At 48.3% G+C, this 21348-nt stretch overlaps 10 protein-coding genes across 13 annotated transcripts; 5 read left to right on the top strand and 5 right to left on the bottom strand.

The window, feature by feature from the left end:
* Positions 1-33: 33 nt before the first annotated feature.
* LOC108155408 (neither inactivation nor afterpotential protein G) lies at positions 34-2204 on the bottom strand. The gene is made up of 5 exons (XM_017286204.2): positions 2112-2204; positions 1924-2055; positions 594-1864; positions 323-534; positions 34-265 (listed from the first exon to the last, which is right to left on the bottom strand). The coding sequence occupies exons 1-5, from the start codon at positions 2128-2130 to the stop codon at positions 109-111; spliced, it is 1791 nt and encodes a 596-aa protein (XP_017141693.1). The 5' UTR covers positions 2131-2204; the 3' UTR covers positions 34-108.
* A 105-nt stretch (positions 2205-2309) lies between these two features.
* Positions 2310-3074, top strand: LOC108155413 (D-aminoacyl-tRNA deacylase). The gene is made up of 4 exons (XM_017286211.2): positions 2310-2402; positions 2467-2557; positions 2615-2847; positions 2910-3074. Exons 1-4 carry the CDS (start codon positions 2360-2362, stop codon positions 3017-3019), a joined length of 477 nt encoding a protein of 158 aa, XP_017141700.1. The 5' UTR covers positions 2310-2359; the 3' UTR covers positions 3020-3074.
* LOC108155412 (probable ribosome biogenesis protein RLP24) lies at positions 3066-3888 on the bottom strand. The gene is made up of 2 exons (XM_017286209.2): positions 3723-3888; positions 3066-3639 (listed from the first exon to the last, which is right to left on the bottom strand). The coding sequence occupies exons 1-2, from the start codon at positions 3801-3803 to the stop codon at positions 3142-3144; spliced, it is 579 nt and encodes a 192-aa protein (XP_017141698.1). The 5' UTR covers positions 3804-3888; the 3' UTR covers positions 3066-3141.
* Positions 3889-4535: 647 nt separating this feature from the next.
* Positions 4536-8475, bottom strand: LOC108155450 (ubiquitin carboxyl-terminal hydrolase 8). 2 transcript variants are annotated; one of them, XM_017286266.2, is made up of 8 exons: positions 8223-8475; positions 7652-8149; positions 7422-7584; positions 6897-7361; positions 6375-6824; positions 5695-5925; positions 5182-5636; positions 4536-5123 (listed from the first exon to the last, which is right to left on the bottom strand). In XM_017286266.2, the coding sequence occupies exons 1-8, from the start codon at positions 8315-8317 to the stop codon at positions 4778-4780; spliced, it is 2703 nt and encodes a 900-aa protein (XP_017141755.1). In that variant the 5' UTR covers positions 8318-8475; the 3' UTR covers positions 4536-4777. The 2 variants fall into 2 exon arrangements, with proteins under 2 accessions (XP_017141755.1, XP_033244893.1); XM_033389002.1 differs by lacking the exons at positions 6375-6824; positions 6897-7361; positions 7422-7584; positions 7652-8149; positions 8223-8475 and adding an exon at positions 6003-6142.
* Positions 8476-8718: 243 nt separating this feature from the next.
* LOC108155453 (putative tRNA (cytidine(32)/guanosine(34)-2'-O)-methyltransferase 2) lies at positions 8719-9953 on the top strand. Its single transcript, XM_017286269.2, has 3 exons — positions 8719-8907; positions 8963-9618; positions 9681-9953. Exons 1-3 carry the CDS (start codon positions 8736-8738, stop codon positions 9852-9854), a joined length of 1002 nt encoding a protein of 333 aa, XP_017141758.1. The 5' UTR covers positions 8719-8735; the 3' UTR covers positions 9855-9953.
* On the bottom strand, positions 9879-11919 carry LOC108155452 (transcription termination factor 5, mitochondrial). The gene is made up of 4 exons (XM_017286268.2): positions 11654-11919; positions 10616-11594; positions 10331-10555; positions 9879-10258 (listed from the first exon to the last, which is right to left on the bottom strand). Exons 1-4 carry the CDS (start codon positions 11832-11834, stop codon positions 9967-9969), a joined length of 1677 nt encoding a protein of 558 aa, XP_017141757.1. The 5' UTR covers positions 11835-11919; the 3' UTR covers positions 9879-9966.
* A 55-nt stretch (positions 11920-11974) lies between these two features.
* On the top strand, positions 11975-13232 carry LOC108155455 (ribosome production factor 2 homolog). Its single transcript, XM_017286270.2, has 3 exons — positions 11975-12097; positions 12157-12372; positions 12441-13232. The coding sequence occupies exons 1-3, from the start codon at positions 12078-12080 to the stop codon at positions 13147-13149; spliced, it is 945 nt and encodes a 314-aa protein (XP_017141759.1). The 5' UTR covers positions 11975-12077; the 3' UTR covers positions 13150-13232.
* LOC108155456 lies at positions 13171-14321 on the bottom strand. Of its 3 annotated transcripts, none has more exons than XM_017286271.2 (3): positions 14151-14321; positions 14030-14086; positions 13171-13970 (listed from the first exon to the last, which is right to left on the bottom strand). In XM_017286271.2, the coding sequence occupies exons 1-3, from the start codon at positions 14175-14177 to the stop codon at positions 13251-13253; spliced, it is 804 nt and encodes a 267-aa protein (XP_017141760.1). In that variant the 5' UTR covers positions 14178-14321; the 3' UTR covers positions 13171-13250. The 3 variants fall into 3 exon arrangements, with proteins under 3 accessions (XP_017141760.1, XP_017141762.1, XP_017141761.1); XM_017286273.2 differs by having other exon boundaries at positions 14030-14096; positions 14151-14320; XM_017286272.2 differs by lacking the exon at positions 14030-14086.
* A 42-nt stretch (positions 14322-14363) lies between these two features.
* LOC108155451 (ralA-binding protein 1) lies at positions 14364-16971 on the top strand. The gene is made up of 4 exons (XM_017286267.2): positions 14364-14557; positions 14628-14760; positions 14818-15657; positions 15880-16971. The coding sequence occupies exons 1-4, from the start codon at positions 14461-14463 to the stop codon at positions 16739-16741; spliced, it is 1932 nt and encodes a 643-aa protein (XP_017141756.1). The 5' UTR covers positions 14364-14460; the 3' UTR covers positions 16742-16971.
* A 119-nt stretch (positions 16972-17090) lies between these two features.
* Positions 17091-18962, top strand: LOC108153851 (malate dehydrogenase, mitochondrial). Its single transcript, XM_017283949.2, has 4 exons — positions 17091-17236; positions 17423-17630; positions 17912-18108; positions 18188-18962. Exons 1-4 carry the CDS (start codon positions 17171-17173, stop codon positions 18725-18727), a joined length of 1011 nt encoding a protein of 336 aa, XP_017139438.2. The 5' UTR covers positions 17091-17170; the 3' UTR covers positions 18728-18962.
* The last annotated feature ends 2386 nt before the right edge of the window (positions 18963-21348 follow it).

Raw genomic sequence — 21348 nt, 5'->3', positions numbered from 1 at the left:
CTCAGAGGAAGATCAAGTGCAAGATCAGCGAGAACAATGGCAATCGTTTGATAACTTTAATACTCTTTGAATTGATTTGATTACTTTCAGCAGACTTTACTCTTCCGATCATTGGCGTCGGCGGCCCTCTTGCAGCAGCTCGCTCTTCAGTATCCAGGAGGCTGCACGCATCGCAATGGCAGAGATGACTGTATTGGGATTCCCCGAAATAGGACGAGGCAGCACGCTGGCATCCACCACTCGAATATTGGGCACACCCAGTAATCTGCCAAGGGACAATCCATTAGAGAGAGCAATCGAAGCGAAGGTACAGGAGACCTACCTGAGTTGTGAGTCCACCACACTGCCCAGGGCACAACTGCCACCTGGATGATGGGACCCCAAGCCAATGTGACGCATAAGACACTCTAGATACTGATCCGAGGGCTGGTGCTCGAGGAAATCCCTCTCAAAAGGTCCAAAGTTAGAGCACTCCTGCAGCTTTGGCCAGTGTATGTAAGGCCGGAGCTGAGCAAAGGAGGATGAGGTGACCAACTGCAGTACACGATTTTCTATTATTCCCTACAATGTTGAATACAATCAATTTTACTCGCCTTTACAGCAGTTCGTATGCCCGCAATGGTGCAGGCCACATCATCGTCGTGGCTAAGGTAGTTTGGATCGATCAAGGGATTCCTGCGCATGTGTCTGTTGAGGAGTCCCACCAAGCCCCTGGACTTTGGCTGCAGGCAGTTGGAAATCACCACGAATCCCTCCTGCGAGGCGTTGTAGTACCGTGGAAAGAGCGCCCGAAAGGCGGCTACCTTGAAATTGGAAATGGACATGAGCGCAGCTTCGTCTATGGCCCCAGCCCCAAAGAAGGTGATGCCAAAGGGCGATTGCTCCTCATGGCTGGCCACGTGTCCCAGCACTCCAAAGTTCCCGAACGGTCCCGTTCCCGAGCTTAGGTAGTTGAGCATACTCATTGGACTGAGGAGCGTGCGCTGGTTTAGGCTTGGCCCGGCCACACCCATCGAGACAAAGAGAGGTACATTGAAGTGGTCGTGGAGATTCCGGCCCACCAGAGGGGAGTTGTGCAGCACAGGAATCCCCAGTTTCGCCAGCGTTGAGCTGTTTCCAATTCCAGAGGCCTGCAGGAGTTGTGGGGTCTGGTAGGAGCCGGCGCAAAGGATCAGCTCGCGTCGCACCTCGATGCTGAATTCGACTTCCTTGTTTTCGCCATCCTTCAAGCCCACCAGAACGGAGCTGGCGTGAAGAGTGGGGCCGGACGAAAGCTGTATCCGTTTGACCAGCGCCTCGGGAAGCAGGCGGAGATTAGCATTCTTCAGAACGGGCTGTAGAAAGTGCTGCACCACCGAGTGGCGAAGTCCGTTCTTGATGTTGTAACGCGAGCGACGAAACACCCAAGGCTTGTCCGTAAACTGGCTCTGCGCATCTTCCAGAGCGTCCGTAAGCGTCGAGTAGCCACGAGGTATTTCAAACATGTCGCAGGGCTTGGCTGTGGCGGCGGCCATGAAGCGACCCATGTGCGCCCAGCTCCATTCGCTCAGGTTGTGAACCTGGTGCCAGGCGTCAAAGTCCGGCCCGTGCCCGTCGAAGTGAAGCATGTAGTTCAGATTGGCAGATCCCCCGAGTCCCTTGCCCCGGGGCAGGCACTGTCGCTGTTCGATAAGACCTCGGGAAGAGTGTTTCTGGGGCACGGAGAGGAACGACCAGTCGTTGATGCCCTTCTGCTGGAAGGTGGTTAGCAGCGGAATCCGGCTAAGCAGTCCAAAGACACTCCCGGCTTCAATGAGAAGAACGCTGCCGTTGCTGTGCTTGGCCAGCAGCGAGGTAAGCGTGCTGCCCCCAGTTCCAGCCCCAACTGAAGGTAATGCAACCCATGAACGTCACTACACGATTGTAGCCCCTGCTTCCACTCACCAATCACATAGTCAAACGCATGTCGTTCCCCTGGCGCCAAAACGTTCGGTATCGACTCCTTTAGCAAGCTGCAGACCAGCATGGCTAATCCAGACAGCAAGCCTATCAAGATGCCTGCAACTACCAAGATCTCTGCAACGGGAATTCGGGAATTATAATCAATTTCATTGGTTTCGTTTGCCAAGTACTTTGGAAATGCTGTCCCATGCTGTTGTTCTCCGTGGATGATGAAATTCAACTAGTTCAGGCGAGGGAACAACTGACTGACATCAGCGTTTGGTCTAATCCAATTACCGCGAGTTCACTTTGGGGAATGGGATTGGCGGCCAGTTTGAATTGAATTCAGCTGGGTATCGGCTATCGGTCCGACGATAACTTTTAGTCGTCAGCCAGCACTCCATAAAATCTTCCAACAAAATAAATAAAAAAACGAACCATGCGGGCCGTCATACAGAGGGTTAGAGCTGCAAAGGTTACGGGTATGCATGGCAGGAATGATACCATCTTTTGACAGCGCTAACACAGTCCCCCATCTTTCCCCAGTGCTGGATGAGCTGGTCTCCTCCATTGGGCCGGGATTGTGCGTGTTGGTCGGAATTAAGGCTGATGACACAGTCACAGATGTTGAGTATCTGTAAGTAATTTCATTGAAAATCATTGTTTAAGTACATTTTCATTATTGCGCCATCAGGGTGCGCAAGATACTAGCTCTGCGGCTGTTCGAGGACGAAGGCAAGCGGTGGCAAAAGTCGGCCAAAGACCTGCAGCTGGAGATTCTTTGCATCTCACAATTCACACTATACCACCGACTGAAAGGCAACAAGCCCGATTTTTCGGCTGCTATGAAGGGAGATGACGCCCAGAAGTTGTACACACATTTTCTGGACCGCCTCAAGCAGTCGTACGACACCTGCAAAATTAAAGGTGCAGGATCTATCCGAGTGTGGTCTTCTCCTTACTTACATTTCCCATTCATGTATCTGCAGATGGCAAGTTCGGGGCGAACATGCAGGTGCACATAGAAAACGACGGCCCCGTTACAATCAACCTGGAGTCACCCGACAGGAAGCAACCGGACGAAGGCGTGGACAAGTGAAGCATTTTTAGCTGGGTTCATTTTGCCAAAAAATATACAAGAAAGCTACTATTTATGTACCACGGGATTTTTGTGAACTATATTCTCGTTAGCAGCTTAAATCTAAATCAGTGTACAAGTCCTTAGGCTTCCAACATTTCCAAATCCTCGATTCCCATTCCCTCTTCGAGACGCTTCTCCAATTCGCGTGCGTCCACATAGGTGATCTTCTCTTCGGGCAGATCCTCCTCGTCCATGAGAGCCGCCTCCTCGGCCTCTTCCTTGGCACGGCGCTCCTTGAGGCCAGCGGCTGGCGAGCGAATCAGCGACATGTTGCGTTGCACATTCTTGACATCCATCTGGATCTCAATCTCTCGGCCCTTGCGCAAACGCTCCATGACAAAGTGATCCTGGCGACGCTGCTTGATCTCGGTAACCTTCTTAATGGCTTCCAGGGCCTTCTGCCAGGTCTCACGGCTGTATTTGACGGGCACATTTCGACGCTTCTCGAACTCAAAACTGGGATCGATGGCCAGCTCCTTGCCAGCAGTCTTGCGATGTGCCTTAGTCCAGCCTACCTTGCGGGGGTTCTTCTTGCGCTTGAAGGCTTTGTGGCATTTTCCACGACAGAACTTGAAGATCTACCAACAGAAAAAATTTCAAGTTCAATGTGTTTACAAACAAGGCAGCGCAATTGTCAAAAACGCATCGAACTGGGCCTCACCTTGCAATCATTTCGTACGAAATTAATCCCGTGGCCGGGATATATTTTGCTGGAGCAAAAGTAGCACGTTTCGATACGCATTTTCACAAACAATTAAAACAATTTAATTTGCGAAAAACAAAGCGCAGCACTAGCACGTGTGCGGCTGAAGAAGAAGAGAACCAGTGTTGCTAAAACGAAGTTAACCCACTCTTCCCCCCTCTATTTAAACAGGTAAAAACTTGAGTTAAACCGCGGAAAATAACACTGTTTGTAAATTTTTTGTCAATCCTTCCTCCTTAAATGCGTTAAAATTCTGCAAGTTTCACCATTTTAGTAGAGTGTAATACACTGGTCTACAATGGGTTAATCGTTCTCTGTCCATGATCAGAAAACATATTTTGATTATCGGCTTAATATAACTGGCTAGCGGAATCCTTAGCCCTGAACTCATAATTTAATCCAATTGATGCATGAATATTCTACAAGATTGGCTTATTTTAAGGACTCTCTTTTTTCGATTTTGTCTAAAATGAGGTTTAAACAAAAAAGGTCAAAGTATAAAAGTAATTGAGCATATAATCTTACGTCATTTGAACACTTTTTGCTTGTCTACCGGTGGTATGGACATCTTTATACCCTGTATCTCAGATTGACATGTCTTAGATCTACTCATGCATTTAATCATATATAACTCGATCCCGATACTTATTCTTATTCTCTGTAAAAAGACCATAAACTGCAAAATTTCGTTGAGATAGCTAAAAAACAGGGACTGCCTAGTTTCTGCATTCACTGAAGCCTTTGGTGACAAATTTAAAAGTTCGCCCTCACTTAATGTTTGGAAATTTCATTTCGTTTATTTGGTTTAAAAATATGCCTATAAAAATACACGTTGTGTGTACTCTGCTATTTGTTATACACTTATAATGCACTTGAAATTATCTTAGTTTCGGTGAATGTGTGACTCCAACCCGCATCGCATCCATCAGCCCGCATATATATATTCCTATTCCTATTCTAGACAACAACAGATAGCAACAATTAGGCGGTAATTGGGGTGAAGCGACTAGAACTTATACGTCATCAAAACATCGGGCCTGCGTATCGGGGGGCAGCCAGGTGTAGAAGAGAATGTACGCGGCACTCGAGATGACATTTGACGTGTCCAGCGTCGAAACCACTTGATCGTCAAACTTATACCAGCGCCCATAATTGGGGCTCTTACAGAACGCCGTGTAGTGGCCGCCCTCCATGGTACCGTAGTGATTTGAGACAGCATACAGCTGGTACGTCTTGGGCTTTGCAGCACGCGACTCGGCACGTGCTATATACGGACTCATCTCCAGGTTTTGAAGGGGAAAGCTCAGAAAGTTTTGCTTTTTGGCATAGGCTCCAGTGTTGCTCGTATCCGCATAGAAGCTATAGAGACCAGTTGAATGAATATAGATAGGGGATGGATCTTTTCCCGCGTACGTACCGCTTTAAATGGACCACCAGCACTGGCGGCAGTTTTGATATGTCCAGCTTCTTGATGGCAGCCCGCTTCGTTTTGCAGCTCGGACAATTCCAGCCTTGGATGCGCTCCCCACTGAAGTACATGTCCATGCACTGGTTCAGTTGGCACTCGTTCGCGTTGGGCGGCAGCTCGAGACTGAGATTCGAGAAGCACTCGTAGGTGGCCGACTCCTTGTTGCAGGTCACACACTTGACGGTGCTTTTCATCTGGCCATAAAATAAATGCAAAATTATGCTCTCTTTGGCCTTGGTAAAATCCAACCAGGCCTGCTCCGCAGCCCCGATGGTCTCCCGCATCCGCGACACGTCCAGCGTCTGCAGATCAGAATGCAGCCAGTCCATCAGAATAGTGAGGAACTCATGCGAGTCTTGCTGATCAACGCCGCGAAAGATATTTTGGTACTGCCCCACCACAGACTGCAAAATAAAGCCATGAGCAAGCAGAAGTCTTCGTTCATGAGTCTCTCCAACTTACCCTCAGATCCCGACTGGCCACACACTTGTATTGGCCATTCCAGAGCTCCTTGATGAGGGCCGCCACCTCCTCGATGACCTGGCCATTTGTCTTGTTGCTGCGGCTGATGTAGTTCTTGTATTTGTCTGATAGGCAGTACTCCGTCAGCTGGGGCGTGTTGCTCAGGCACTGCAGTATACTGTTCATGTAGCAGGTGTTCCCCAGATTCTTCAATCCCGTGAGACCCCTTCCCTGCAATTTCAAGTAGAAAGAGAGTGACAGATAAGCGATTGGAAGACCATTGGGAAACCAAGAAAAGAGCTTATTACACGTCGAAGGGGAAAAATGGAGCTATAAATGCTGTAAGGAGGCAAAGCCGTTGGCAGCTGAAACTTGACGCCCGCGACGGAAATCATTCGGGGGTTCCGATTCCGGGTATGTGCTGCTGTTGCCAAACAGTTTCGCGATTTTACGTTGCTTTAACTTGAACATGCTTTGAGTGCGGACAGAGAGCGACTGTTTTGGGCGCTCGTTGGGCGTCTTCGAAACGTGACCCTTGGCTATTGATTCACCAGTGGGTGGTGGGGCTATTTATAAGCCGCGAGTGATTCAAGACACCCTACTTCCTCAGCCCTATTTCTAGCCCCATTTTCATCCCCCATTCGAACATTCAGACATTCTCACATATGCAAATCACTCACCACATTGTGACCTATAACAGGGGAGAAATCACGAGCCCGTGACACTATCCTTTCCACATTCCTTGGACTTGCCGTCGGCTTCGTAGCCCGATCGAACATGGGCTTCTCGTCCAGAATCTCTTTCATGGACAGATCCAAATCATGAACTCCATTGGTAGCCGGCTTGTGGAGAGAAAGAGACACCTCGTCCTGGGGTGAGGATTCTTCTGGCGGTGAAGGCGGTGGCGACGGTGACCTGTAATGCTTCTTGGCCTCGCGTGCAATGGCCAGCTGATGCTCCCGCTCCTGGCGCTCGCGCATGTTCTGTTCGTCCAGCCGTTGTCGCTCCAAAATCCCCAATTCGATGCGCCTGGTTGCCTCCGCATCCTTAGGAGTCACCTGCTGCGGTGCCACCGTCTGGAACGTCTTCAAGCGCTCGACATCGTTTCGCAGGCGATTGTTCTCTATTTTCTGTTGAGTAAAGAACGAAGAAGTTGGGATTGGGTTAAGATAAAGACTTAATTCGCCCTGCGGCCCACTCACATAATCCTCTGCTTTGCTTTCCAGCTGAAGGATTTTGTATAGCAGCTGATTATCCGATTCGCTAAAGTTGCTCGAGGGACCCTTCCGCTGGATGAGTAGCTTCCACATCTTGGCGGCACTATTCAGCTGCTCGTCGTTTTGCTGCGCCCGCTGCAGGAACTCGGCCTGTTCGCGCATGATCTCGGCTATGGGCTTGGCCTGCTGGTAGGTGCGCAATGCGGCCTGCTTGCTGGCCCGATTGATGTCCGGACGAGGGCTAAAATCCCGCGGGCTGATGTCTTCCTTCATTGAAATGTCATTGATCGACGGATACTCGATGTCGTCAATGGTTTCCATGTCGTTGTTGTTCTGCTTCGGTGCCTGCACACTGGGATTGGTGCAGTGCGTCGGGTACATCATGATGAAGTACTCATAGCCCCCATCCACGATCTGTATGGGCGCGCGGTAAGTGACATCGGGATCCCACTGAAAAGAGAGAAAATTATTAATTAATTCTTTAATCTAGGGGTTTCTTCTATTAATTACATTTTTCAGGATGTCCAGGAGCGTGGCTATCGGAGTATTTGCCGCCGGCTGGGCATCCTTGCTGTTCCAGTCCATCAGGACCACCGATTCCTTGACAGAGCGCGACGCCCACGAGGCCTTGGCGGTGCTGCTGAGACGAGCCTGCAGTTTGCCAGCTGACATTCTGTAGGAGATTACATGGAGAGTGAGAGAGCAGTCTTTTTTTTTTTTTTTGGATGTTCTCCACTTACCCTGGCGTTATGAGCTCTTCAGGCACATTGAATGCACAGAAGTAGGTGAGGTGCGACCTCTCGTAGTCGGCACTGGGTCGACAGTCCATTACCAGCACGGATTTCTCAGAAATACGCTGGTACAGCTCCTCGCACGAGACCACGCCCAATCGAGCATACTCTGTGGCATGTGGGGACGCGGCGCCCTGCGGCTTGCTGTGGCTGATTGTCTCTGTCTGGTTAAGCTGGGCTGCAGGGCTTGGCGGCTTATGTAGCTGGCTGTAGCGTTCGCAGAGCGAGTCCGCTATCATCTCGAGAGAGTCCATAATACGACGGTTCGCTTCGGCGTCGCCCAGCGACTCACGCACCTGCACTTTATGCGTCGTATAGTCAGGCTTGCTGCGAATGGCCTTTATTATATTGAAGTACTTCATGTAGTTGATGTAGGCCATCTCCTCGTCGCCTTCCAGTCGATACTGCTCCGCCTTCATGAAGAGTTTGCGAGCAGTGGAGAGCAATCTGGGAGCGGAAAATAGAGAAAATCAAGGGAATCATAGCAATTCATTGATAATGCAGTGGAGCATCGACATACAATTTTATGTTTATGTTCCGCAAGTCTTTCGTTATGTCGGACAGCTTCTCCAAGCTACTAAGGCTGTTCGTCATGTGCAATTTCTTCTGGGACATGTTTGGGGTGTTTTTTTTCGCCTCTTTTTGTTGGTATTGTGGTGGATTGGCCTTTTTAACTATGGGACTTTTTACGATGTGAAGGCTGGGGGTGCTGCATAAAACAATAAAAAGTCACTTGTTTTCAGAAAAAAAAAACCCGAAGAAATTCCCAAAAACCGATATCGATAATTATACCGATGAAAAACCGAACTTAGCCCACTTAAGCCCCCTTTATTTAAACTGAATAACAACTTAAGTTAAGCCTGCTAAAATAAAACAAATAACAATAACAATAATTACTCCTGTAGGTCCGTACTATCCTCCATTTTTGCATAAAAAATACTACGTTATTTTTCACCTAAACTACGCTGAAATTCTTAAAAGTTCATAATTGTCGGGGAGCGTATTTTAATACCCACTGCTCGACAATGGGTTAATGATTGGAAGATTTCAAGTTTATTTACAAGTTGAAAATTTATGGTTTTCGATGGGCAAGACATCAAAAGACAAACGTGATATTTTCTACCGCCTTGCCAAGGAGCAGGGATGGCGGGCGAGAAGTGCCTTCAAGCTGCTGCAGGCCGAGGAAACCTTTCATCTACTGGACGGTGAGTCCCAGCCTCGTGGTGTTCTCAGCGAATATTGATTTTATTTAGAGTGCAGGTGTCACACGTGCCGTGGACCTGTGCGCTGCTCCCGGCAGCTGGTCCCAGGTCCTCTCCAAGCACATGTACGAGCCACGTTCGCCCGAAGAGCGGGAAAAGGTAAAAATCATTGCCGTCGATCTGCAGGGAATGGCTCCCATCGACGGGGTCCATCAGCTGCGGGCAGACATCACAAAAGAGTCAACCGCCCAGGCCATCATCGAGTACTTTGAGGGCCAGAAAGCCCAACTGGTGGTCTCTGACGGTGCCCCCGACTCCACGGGAATGCACGATTTCGATGTCTACATGCAGGGAGAGCTCCTCCTCTCCGCTCTGAGCATCTCCACGTTCATCCTGGAAACGGGCGGCTCTTTGGTGGCGAAAATCTATCGAGCGGACAACACCAGCCGGCTGTATTTACAGCTGCAGCGTTTCTTCAAGGATGTGTGTGTCTTTAAGCCCTCGGCATCGCGAAACTCCAGCATCGAAGCCTTTGTGGTGGCCCGCCAATTCTGCCTGCCAGAAGGTCACACGCCCTGTAATCTGACCACAGAATGGCACAAACATCCCGAAACATGGCTGGTACGGACTACAGGGCGTGAGCCAAAGCCTGTTGTCCACGTTCCCTTTGTGGCGTACAAGGGGGATCTGGATGCGGATCGCACATATGACTTGGTTCGTTCGTATATATCGCACATCCCTCCCGATTGTTTATTGTTTTATTATGCGTTTTCCAGGATGAAGACTATGTCTATACGGAAGCTGTTCAAAAGCCGTTGACTGCCGCCTATCAGGATGTGAAACAGAAATTGGGCTCCACTAATGTCAAATATGACCCCATTATCGTCATACACGATGAGGAACTAACGAAGGAATGGAGGGAGGAACACAAGGAGCCTGCCGATGATTGACATACGCTTTCAGGCCGTGAAATCTTCAATAAATCAAATAATTTTATATCCATTTAAAATCAATTGTATTAGGATACTAATTAACTATGTACAATTTTATTGGCAGGCAGTTCTATAAATGCTGCGCAATCTGCTTTTCGGCTGGTGGTTTAACGCCGTATTTATAAACCTTGTTGAGGCTCTCCGGGAAATCGGGCAGCAGATTGTTGAAGTTCTCCACGTGATGTGTGTGCTGCTCCGTCCAGATGCCATCGCCGGTGAAGTGGAATTCCGATTCGATTAGATAGAGGATGAGCGTCAGGATCTCGTTGTTGCTCAGATCATGGACATCGGACACAGGCAACTGCAGCTCCTCCTGAATTTCGGGCGACTGCAGTAGCAAGAGCTTCTCCTCAATGCGTTTACTACGAGAAAGAAAAGGGAGAATTTTTAATAGGGAATGCTTTCCATTTGGAACTACATATTTCCGAACTTACATGGGATACAAGAGCAAGTGAATGTTGTCAAAGATCTCCGTGAGCTTGAACTTCTTGCTCTTCAAGTACTCCAGACACTGCTTCACATGCAGAAGGGGTATATGGCACCAGTTGGGGTGGCGGGAAAGCAGATTACGTAGCACTTGCTCATCCTTGGACAGAACGTTGCCCAGGTAGACCACAATGTCACGACCTTTGGTGCGATCCGAGCCATCTCTAGCGAATCTGAATTGGACAGAGAATATACAAGAGATTGGGCGGTGCTACAGATTTTTCTCCACTTACTTGGCAAACGCTTCGGAGCCGCAGGAGAGGATGTGCAGGGAGGCGCAACGCACCTTCAGCTGCGTTAAGTAATCCAAACGAAGACGGGCCTTGTTCTGGTAGTGGACCAAGCGCAGCACACGCGGATTGGTTCCCAGCACCTGGAACTCCTCGATCTCCTGTAGATCCCGCAAACGCTCCAACACTGTGTCCGGCCCCAGAGTAAGCACCTCCAGACAACGCAGAACCGCCCCTTCGGTGATGCCAAAGGAACGGACATTCTGGAGGGTCTGCTTCAGGCTATCGCAGGTGGACATTAGGATCTTGGGCCGGCGGTAGCCAATATCACGTATGTCCTGCGAGTCAATGGTGGGTATCTCCTGGAGGATGCGCCGCACATTATCTGCGTCCGCATGGAGCAGAAAACTGTTCTTCCTTAGACGCTCTGCGGAAAACTTCAGCTCTTTGGTCAGAAGCTCTACTGTGTCCTGGACAGAGCGGAAACTTTTATGCCGCACACGGGAGTAGACCCTCCATAGCTTTTGCAGATCGCCGTCGTCCATCTGCAGGCGCTCGCGAAGGTAGGCATTCAGCAGCGATTGGCGGATTGTCTTCAGGGTGAGGCTCTCGCTTTCCAGCTCCTGCTTTGCTAGCGGCAGCTGGATGTCCGTAAATAGGCTAGCCAGACGCTCGGGCACCTTCAGATCGAAGGGTATGAAGCCATGAGCCTTCAGAATGTCGATTGGCTTATTGACTACCGTCACATACTTGGCCAGCGTTTGGATGGTCACATTATGGAATCCGCACTCCAGCAGAACGCTATGGCGATTTGACAGTGTCGTCGCCCCGTAATAGATGATCATGGGCTTTGTGATAATATCGTCCACGCTGTACTGCAGTGATTTCAGCGCATCGTAGGAGTTGAGCAAATCCTTGCGCTTCACCGTCTTCAGCTCAGGATGCTTCAACAGTGCAGCGGACCAGGCCTTATAGTTGCTACCTATAAATTTAAGATCATCATTACTGATAGATTCTTTATAAAGCGAGGGATAAACTTGCCCAGAGTTTTGGACAAATAGCTGGCATTTAGGGCCTCTTCTATGGGCATCTCTATGGGAGACGGCTTCAGCTTTGACTTCTCCTCTTTACTGGTGACTTTTTTCGCCGTAGCCGCTCCACGTGAGAGCTGGCCCAGGCTTCGCGCCAGCAGCTGCGCTTGATGCTGACCGTTCCTAAGCATTATTTCAGCATTACCATAAACTAAACCCTTAAAAACAATTAAACGAAAATAAAAACATGTAACTGTTATTCGCGGTGAATGGCAACAGCTGATGCGGCTGCCAATTTGTTTGATTGGGACTGCTAACTAATTACGATTCACACAGGTTGGCAGTCCTTCCACGGCGTTTCTACACGTGCGTGCCTAGTATTTGAAGAAATTGTAATTTGTTGCCTTTGTTTTAAATAAAGAAAGCACATAAAAATGTCGCTGTTACGCATCAGGTGAGCCTTAAATCATTAAGTTAAAGGTAAGAAGGAAGTTAAACTCATGGACCTTTCAGGAAACCCAAAACCCGCAAGGGAAAGAAAATGTTAATGGCGCGGGAGCCGCAATTGATTGAGTCGGCCCGCACAATGCTCTTTGTAGATGGACGAAAATGTGGTGGCAGTGTAAAGCAGTTCATGAAGGACCTGAATCAACTGAAGAAGCCACTGGTGAAAGTCCTAAACCGCAAGAACGACATAACGCCCTTCGAGGATCCTTCCTCCTTAGAGTTGTAAGTAAAATGGGCAGTGAAAAGTAGAAGTTTATCGCTAATTCGAAAATTCGTTCCTTTAATGCCAGCTTGACCATGAAGAACTATGCGGCACAGTTCGTTTTCGGTTCCACGTCCAAGAAACGCCCCGACAACATCGTTCTGGGCCGACTCTATGAGAACGAAGTCCTGGACATGTTCGAGTTGGGGATTAAGCAATATAAGGCCATCTCCGAGTTCATGAACGAGAAGATCGGCGCCTGTGTGAAGCCCTGCCTGGTTTTCAATGGACCCCAATGGTCACAAACGGAGGAATTAAGGCGTCTACGCAATTTGTTCATCGACACGTTCCACCGTGAGAAGGTGGATTCCATACGGCTGCAGGGCGTCGAGCATGTGATGAGCTTCACGGTAACCGATAACATGAACATCTTAATGCGCTCCTACAAGATCCTGCTGAAGAAGTCGGGCCAGAAAACGCCACGAATAGAGCTGGAGGAGATTGGACCCTCGGCAGACTTTGTCATACGCCGCACAAAAATTGCCTCCGAGGATCTCTACAAGCAGGCACGCAAGCAGCCCAAGCAGCTCAAGGTGGGCAAAAAGAAAAACATCAGCACGGACGCCATGGGCAACACGAAGGGACGTGTGCATATGGGCAAGCAGCTGACTGGCTCTATTCAGACACGTCGCGTGAAGGCTTTGCGGAAGACGCCCGAGGAAAAGAAGGAGAATCGCCAGAAGAAAAAGGTGGCTCTGAAGGCTGCCGCAGCCGAGGCTTTGGCGGCATCCCATTGAACAACGAACGTAAGACCCATGTCTATCTTATAGTTAGCTTTAGTTGTAATAAATTGGTCCAGATTAAAGTAGCATTGAAACTACTTCGAGTATTGGAGACTTCAATGTATGCCTTCGACTATGTTGCGGATGCGCCGCGTCTTCGACTCGGAAAGGGCGTCCTCCAGTGTTCTGATCATGTACAGCAGACTACTGACATCGGTCTGAACCAGCAGATCCTTGCGATGGCGTCGTTCATCCTCCTGCATGGCCGCCAGCTCCTGCTCGCTGCGTCCTGAATCGTCTACCTCCAGCAGCTCTCGGTTCTCGTTTTTCGGCTCCCTGTGCAGGTAGAGCTTCATGGTGATAACCACACTACACTGCTCCAGCAGTGTTCTCGATGCTGTGCGCACTTCCAGTCGCCAGTCTAGGTTGACCAGCCGATAGGCGCGTATATTGGCCGACTTGATCGATCCCTCCACAAAGTTCCGCTTGCTCGTCACAAACTGCTCCAGCACCTCCAAAACATCGTCGCTGAGATCGGGGAATGTCTGACGCAGAATTGCCCGCATGTCTACGCCAGTGCCACCCACGCGGGTGGTTACGCTGATCAAAAGCGATATCAAGGCTTCCACTGTCCGCTGCACTGCCTCCCTGTCCACGGCATCTGCCGAGTACTTCTTGGCCAGCGTCTCGTAGCGGCTGGCATTGGGTCCGTTGATTAGATAGTCGAAGGCCGACTTGCACAGCTCCACGACATCGCTGGCTGGTCGCTGCAGCAGCGCCAGGTGATCCTTTTGCTGTTTGTTCAGTCGTAACGAGGACATTTCGAAAGAATTTAACTGAAAGCACACGGGAGAATGGATCAATTAATCACAATCGGGATTATGTAAATGCCTACCATCAATAGTTGCGATTCAGGACCATGTAAGGATTTAGGCCCAGGCACATGACGCAGCTAAATTAAACTACAAGTCAAAGAATTATTCCAAATGCCAGGAAAATTGCTTCTCCATCCTCACCTCTGCATCTGTTTGTCCTCTGGTCATAGAGATTCAGTCACACCTTGGCACTTATAGAGATTGTTGGACACACTACCTTCTCGGCCTTCTCGTACAATTATTCATCAATTGTACAACAATTAATTGTTAAAAACAAAAAGGAAAGACAGAATTTGTGCGGCGAACTGCTAGTGTTGGGCAACTGCAGTGTTGCAGAGTGTACAGAAGTGGGCAGGCCCGACAGCAACAACACAACAGCAGGCGACTGTTGCATTTCTTGTTTGTGAATAGAAATTGTTTATTTATTAGGGCAAAAGAGGAACATTGAGGCATGGAGTTTGATAGTCCTGAAGAGAAAGAGTTTCCCGGCCTGTATGCCGCGGAGGCAGCCGATTCCAAGTCCAAGAAGAGCAAGGAAGAGAGCGATTGTAAGTATGCTGCAATGCAATGCGTGGGTGCATCCAAACGGCGGAAAATCAATTCACGGGGTCTTTGCAGTCGACGAGGACCATGAGCATAACAAAAAGGACCTGCTTATAGGCAGGCGAAAGGACAAGAAAGATAAAGGCAAGGATCGTGGCTATGCAGCGCTCGAGGGCGAGAGTTCGCCCGAAGAAGAACTGGAAACAAAGTAGGTAATCCCTTTAGCTTGACCAGTATCGAACTAATCCTTGACGCACTTCTGCAGGAGTCCCTCGAAATCAAAGAAATCCAAAACATTCAAATTTGTCAGCTCCAAGAGCAAGGAGAAGCGTGAAAAATCGCGCGACAAGGAAAAGTCCGTGGAGGAGCCGGCTCACAAAGCAAAGGATACGGATAAGGACAAAGACAAGGAGCGAGAGCGCCACGATGAGAAGGAGGTCAAGAAGAAGGACAAGAAGAAAGACAAAAAGGACAAGAAGAGCAAGCAGCTGTCGCAGCAGCAGGACGAGGATGCAGAGGAGGAAGACTTGGCAATGGGCTGTCCCGTATTCGGGGTCTCCGTCAGTCTGGCCACCGAGAGATCGCGCTGCCACGATGGCATCGATCTGCCGATGGTTGTGCGGGACTGCATCGACTACTTGCAGGATCAAACACACAACTTTGTCATCTATAAGGTTGAGCCCATCAAGGCGGAGCTCCTCCACTTGAAGCGGCTCTACAACAACCGGGAACACGATGAGGCGTTGAATCTATTCAACGTTCCACTAGCTTGCGGTCTTCTGAAGCTGTATCTCCGCGATCTGCCGGAGCCAATGCTGACCACCGATCTGATGTACGATTTTGAGGACGTTGCCAGGCATCAAAAGGGCAAAGAGCAGCGGATTGGGCTACAGCAGCTGATGGAACAGGTGCCCAAGTGCAATCGAACCCTGGTCGGTTGGGTGATGCTCCACTTCTATGCGGTGACCGATCAGGAAAGGTACAACAAACTGAACCACGAGTCGATTGCCGTGCTACTGAGCCCAACACTCCAGATGTCGGCGCAACTGATGGTGGCGCTTCTCCGTCACTGTCGCCTTCTCTTTGCGGACATCCAGCTGATACCGTAAGCAAACACGCTTAAATCGAGATAAGATTCACAGTGGCAGCAACCTTTAGTGCAGCCTCGAATCTCCACTGATTAGTTGGTTGACGAGCATGACGAGCTTGGTGCCCCATAAACAGAAGCGCTTGGCGCGCCTCGTCAGCTTCCTAATCAGGCAGATACTCATTCCGAGATTATCCAATCAATTTTATGAGCATTATAAGTAGCTTGACTCTCTTGCAGATATGTACCGCCACTCACTGCGGCTTCCAAGCTTCCGGAGGACCCGGAGGACATCCAAATGGAGCTGCGGAAGCAGGACAGTCTTCTGGCCCAAATACACAGCGAAATGAATGCAGGTTTCATCACCAAGAAGCGCGAGGAGCAGCTCTGGGAGGTGCAGCGCATCATCACACAGTTGAAGCGAAAATTGCGCAGCTTCGAGAAGAAGCAGGAGAAATCCATCGAAGAGCTAGACGGCAGCGTTATTCAACCTGTACCTGCAACTGCGACTGCACCTGTTGTCGTTCCCGTACCTGTAGGCGAAGACATCACCGACTCCAATAATCAGCCACCAGCTCCCCCCAATTCCACGGTAACAACCATCAGCACAGAAGAACACAAGCCAGGCAGGCGGGCATCGAGTTCCAGTCCAGTCACCCACAATATAGACGTGTCTGACTGCATTCAAGTGCACAGAAACGAGGAGCATTCACCAAGTCCCAGCCCACCGCTGTACACCATAGACAGAGAGTCCGGCTTTGTCCTGTTGCCCGAGACGAATCCCCATCGCGAAGAGCTGCTACGCCTTCAAATAGAATACGATGAGCTGGTGGCCTTGCAGAATGAGCTTAAAGCCCGCATCAAGGCCGAACGCAACGAAGTCTATCGCTTGAATAAGCTGTGCGAGAAGCAGCTGCTCAAACATCAAGCGGCCGCCGGGGCGCAGCCTCCAAAGGAGGCCGACTACGAGCGGATAATCGAGCACTATAAGCGGGAGAATGCACTGCTGGAGCACAAGAAGCAAATGCTGGGCAAAGAGCTGAAGGAGGAGCGTCGGGCCTGCATAGCACTGCAAGTGGAGTTGCGCCTTCAGCAGTTTTAAATGTATTAACCAGTCTAGTTTTATTCCCTGTTCAATCTCAATGTGCGTTAAACGAACAAAAAGCTGAAAGAGAAGAGGAGAGCAGCGTCAGGGGCCTGCATAGCCCTGCAAGTGGACTATCATATGCAGCAATTTTAAATGTATTAACCATTGAAGTTTTACTTCATTCAATCTCGATGTGCGTTAAACGAACAAAAGCTTAAGTTCAAATAAAAGCTCAAATGTTGGAATGGCGCCACGACTCAAGTTGGCAGGGCGATCCACCACCACCACCAGCAGGCAGGCAGCCACAGAACCCGCTACCCACAGAAGCTTGCGCTTTTGCGTGGCTTTTCGCGAAAGCTTCTTATTTCATTGGCTCTTGGGATTTCGCTGGTGGTGTTGCTAATTTGATTGTTTAATATTTATTCATAAAAAAATCATCCGAAAATGTTGAAGCAAGTAACCAGGCAATTGGCCCTCCAGGGAGTGCGCAACTTCTCGGTCAGCCAGCAGGTAAGGGCGCATTCCAAAACACAAATAATCCTAGAAATCTGGCTGCGACCTGTTTACGTAATAGCAGAAAATGCAACACCGGAAAGGCAAAGTGCAGTGCCTATAATTATCTTCAACCCAATAACTGCAGTTTCCCAGTGATTCTAATGCCTCTCTGCTCTTGATTTTTCTCCACCTCCTCCGCAGAACAACTTCAAAGTGACCGTCTGTGGTGCCTCCGGCGGCATTGGCCAGCCTCTGTCGTTGTTGCTTAAGCAGAATCCCCTGGTCACGGATCTGTCTCTGTACGACATTGTGCACACACCCGGTGTGGCCGCCGATCTGTCCCATATTGACACCAAGAGCAAGACTGTCGGATTCATGGGCGCCGACCAGCTGGGCGAATCCCTGAAGGGTGAGTAGAGGGCGGCAAGTGAGGTTATGGTAGTTCCCAGTTGAAAATTTACATGAGCAGAGCGGGGGGGAGGAAGAGTATGCTTCTTGGGGATTTGCATGGAGAGTGCTGTGATAAGATAGTAGAACCGGGGAACGACTATTGGTATATATAACTACGTAATAAAAGGCAGCCCACTTATCAGCAGTAGCCTGCGTGGATTGCAGCCCATAAAAAAGCGCAAAGCTCAAAGTGTCAGCAGATTATCAATAAGCACCTTTCCATATCTTATTCCCATACAGGCTCCGATGTGGTTGTCATTCCCGCTGGAGTTCCCCGCAAACCGGGCATGACCCGCGATGATCTGTTCAACGTGAACGCCGGCATCATCAAGGACATTGCCAGCTCCATTGCCAAGAACTGCCCCAAGGCCCTGATAGCCATCATCACGAATCCCGTGAACACCTGCGTGCCAATCGCTGCCGAGATCCTTAAGAAGGTATGATGCGTGGGTGGGTCCCATTACCAAGAGAGAACATTAGCTTATTCAATCTCCTCTGTTTTTTCTTCCTCCCCAGGCTAGTGTCTACGATCCCAATCGTCTGTTCGGTGTCTCCACCCTGGATGTGGTGCGTGCCCGCGCCTTCATCGGCCATGCCCTGAATGTTGATCCACAGACAGTGCAGATCCCCGTGATCGGCGGCCACTCGGGTGTGACCATTCTGCCCGTGCTGTCCCAGAGCCAGCCTCTGTTCAAGAGCAGCCAGGACGTCATCGAGAAGCTAACGGTGCGCATCCAGGAGGCCGGCACTGAGGTGGTCAAAGCCAAGGCTGGAGCCGGTTCAGCCACCCTCTCGATGGCCTATGCCGGTGCCCGTTTTGCTGGATCCCTGCTGAAGGGCCTCAACGGCGAGAAGAACGTTATCGAGTGCTCCTATGTGCAGTCGACCATCACGGAGGCCACCTTCTTCTCCACCCCTCTGGTGCTGGGCAAGTCAGGTCTGAAAGAGAACCTGGGTCTGCCTAAGCTCAATGACTACGAGAAGAAGCTGCTGGAGGCCGCCATCCCCGAGCTGAAGAAGAACATCCAGAAGGGCATTGACTTTGCCAACGCCTAGGAACCAGCATACATCCATCCATCCCACGAATTCCCTTGATTGTGTACTTCATTAGCGCCTTTGTATCTTGTGTCCAAACCACCGGATTGGCATACTCCCTTTTAGCAAATCTTTCTTTTTAAGTTGGAAAAGTGTGCAACGCTTAGCGTGTCCAAAGATTAGCCAGATCTGCGCTCTGTGTGTCGTAAGCAATGCAATCTGTTGATATCTGAAATAAACAAACTATGAAATTGGATATTTGATTGTAAGGATAATTGGTTTGGGGAGGATCTTATCTGTACTGTCCTTAGTGATGTAAAAAAACATCGATGCATCGAGCATCGATGTTTTTCTGCCGATGTTTACTGATGTTTTCCGATGTTTTTGCTGCTACCGATGTTGAGTGATGTATCGATGTTTTGCAAAACATCGATCAATTAATTTAAAATTTGTAAGCAGCAAACACAGCAATGCCTGCCTCATTTGAAAGCAATCCTGCGTGTTTTTGGGACGGTATGAAAAGTACCTATCCTAATTTATACAAAATTGCAATGCAATTTTTGACGTTAATGGCATCTTCTGGGTGTATTTTGAACGGGTGTACTCAGCGGCTGCTAACATATTAAGTCGAAAACGTAATAGACTTTCACCTGTGCGACTAAGCCGCATTTTGGTTTTTGCAAAGCATTGACAAATAGTACTTATTTGAAATATTAGTTATCTCTGATGATATCTACAGTGATATGTAAAAGACTGCTATGAAAGCATAATCATTTCTTTTATGTTAAATATTGTTTCGTTTAGTCCTATGATATGTAAAAGACTGCTATGAAAGCTCAAGTTTAATTTTTCCTTTGTTGAATATTCGGTTTTATAATCAAATGGGAAAGTTTTGAAACATCGGTCATACATCGATGCATCGAAGAATAAATCCGATGTATCAATCCAACATCGATGTTTGATTTTGACAACATCGATGGACATCGACATCGATGTTTTCATTCAAATTTACATCACTAACTGTCCTCCTATTCGATAAGCTCGAATAAACTCTCCAAAATCTGCTCGATAGATTGGCATTGCAACCGTTCGATTTTACCGAGTGTTGGCAATGCTTACTGCTTTCTTTTCCTCTCATTCTCTCTCTCTCAAACAAACACAATGCTCTCACATACACACCCATACATTCGCACTCAATTAAGCTTCGTTAAGATCAATTTAGAACTGCCCGCATGTCATGCTCTCTCCCTCGTCTCTTCCGCAGCCATAACCCCCTCCAGCGACCATCCCATGGTTCTGTCTTGGCTCCTCCAGTGCGTACGCATTTCGGAATTTCTTATTCGATTTTTCTGTATGTAGATACATACATACATATGTGGTATAAATATTTTATTATAGAGGAGATGGTGGAATTTTTTGGTCTTTAGTTGGAGCATATGATCTTTTCTATTGATAATGGATAACACGCTATTATTATTCAGTAATTTTCAATCTATTCGCACCTTTGCATTCAATTAGCAAACAATATACGGATGGATGGATTATTATGTTTTCTGGAAGATGTTTGCATGCTGTTTATCACAGATCGGTGTTAAATGATTCGAAAAGAAATTGCTTGGGTAATAATAACGGCTAGTTAGGTGAGCTTTTATTTCCGCAAATGACTATCGATATTTTCTGATGCCAATCGATTATTTCAAATGTTGAAATTTCCTTAAACTGTCTTTAGTAAATTCATTTCCCAGAAATTTCTCAATCGCTGGCTTTAATTAGATGAAACACTCCCTGTACAATCATTTGCACTTGTTCCATTAATTAAAACGCTTGCCACCAACTGAAATCAAGTCAATTGGATTACTATTAGACAATGGATAACACGCTATTATTATTCAGTAATTTTCAATCTATTCGCACCTTTGCATTCAATTAGCAAACAATATACGGATGGATGGATTATTATGTTTTCTGGAAGATGTTTGCATGCTGTTTATCACAGATCGGTGTTAAATGATTCGAAAAGAAATTGCTTGGGTAATAATAACGGCTAGTTAGGTGAGCTTTTATTTCCGCAAATGACTATCGATATTTTCTGATGCCAATCGATTATTTCAAATGTTGAAATTTCCTTAAACTGTCTTTAGTAAATTCATTTCCCAGAAATTTCTCAATCGCTGGCTTTAATTAGATGAAACACTCCCTGTACAATCATTTGCACTTGTTCCATTAATTAAAACGCTTGCCACCAACTGAAATCAAGTCAATTGGATTACTATTAGACAATTTGATTTTGTTCATTAAGCCACAGACGATGCAGACGAGACCGAGCCCAGTTTCAATAATTCTAATCTATTTAGCCACCATCAATAAACGAAGACTTCCAGACTCCCAGAAGCCGCGAGAGGGAGGGAAGAGACCAAACACACCCCCGACTTAATTATCGACGATCAAAAGGCAACGATAACAAGACCAAAACAATCAATTGATACAATTCCATTCATGAAATCAAATCAAACTGCAAGCGAAAATCACCGAGCAAGCACTCAAATGCCGCGGCGCAGAGACAATTGGATAGGCCAGGCGCAGCTCTCGGACGGACATGGACTCGGACTCGGCTCGGTTCTTCTTCTGGTCTGGCCAATTGG

Source organism: Drosophila miranda, chromosome 2, assembly GCF_003369915.1.
Source record: "Drosophila miranda strain MSH22 chromosome 2, D.miranda_PacBio2.1, whole genome shotgun sequence".
NCBI lineage: Eukaryota > Metazoa > Arthropoda > Insecta > Diptera > Drosophilidae > Drosophila > Drosophila miranda.
This window is presented reverse-complemented; position numbering and strand designations above follow the sequence as displayed.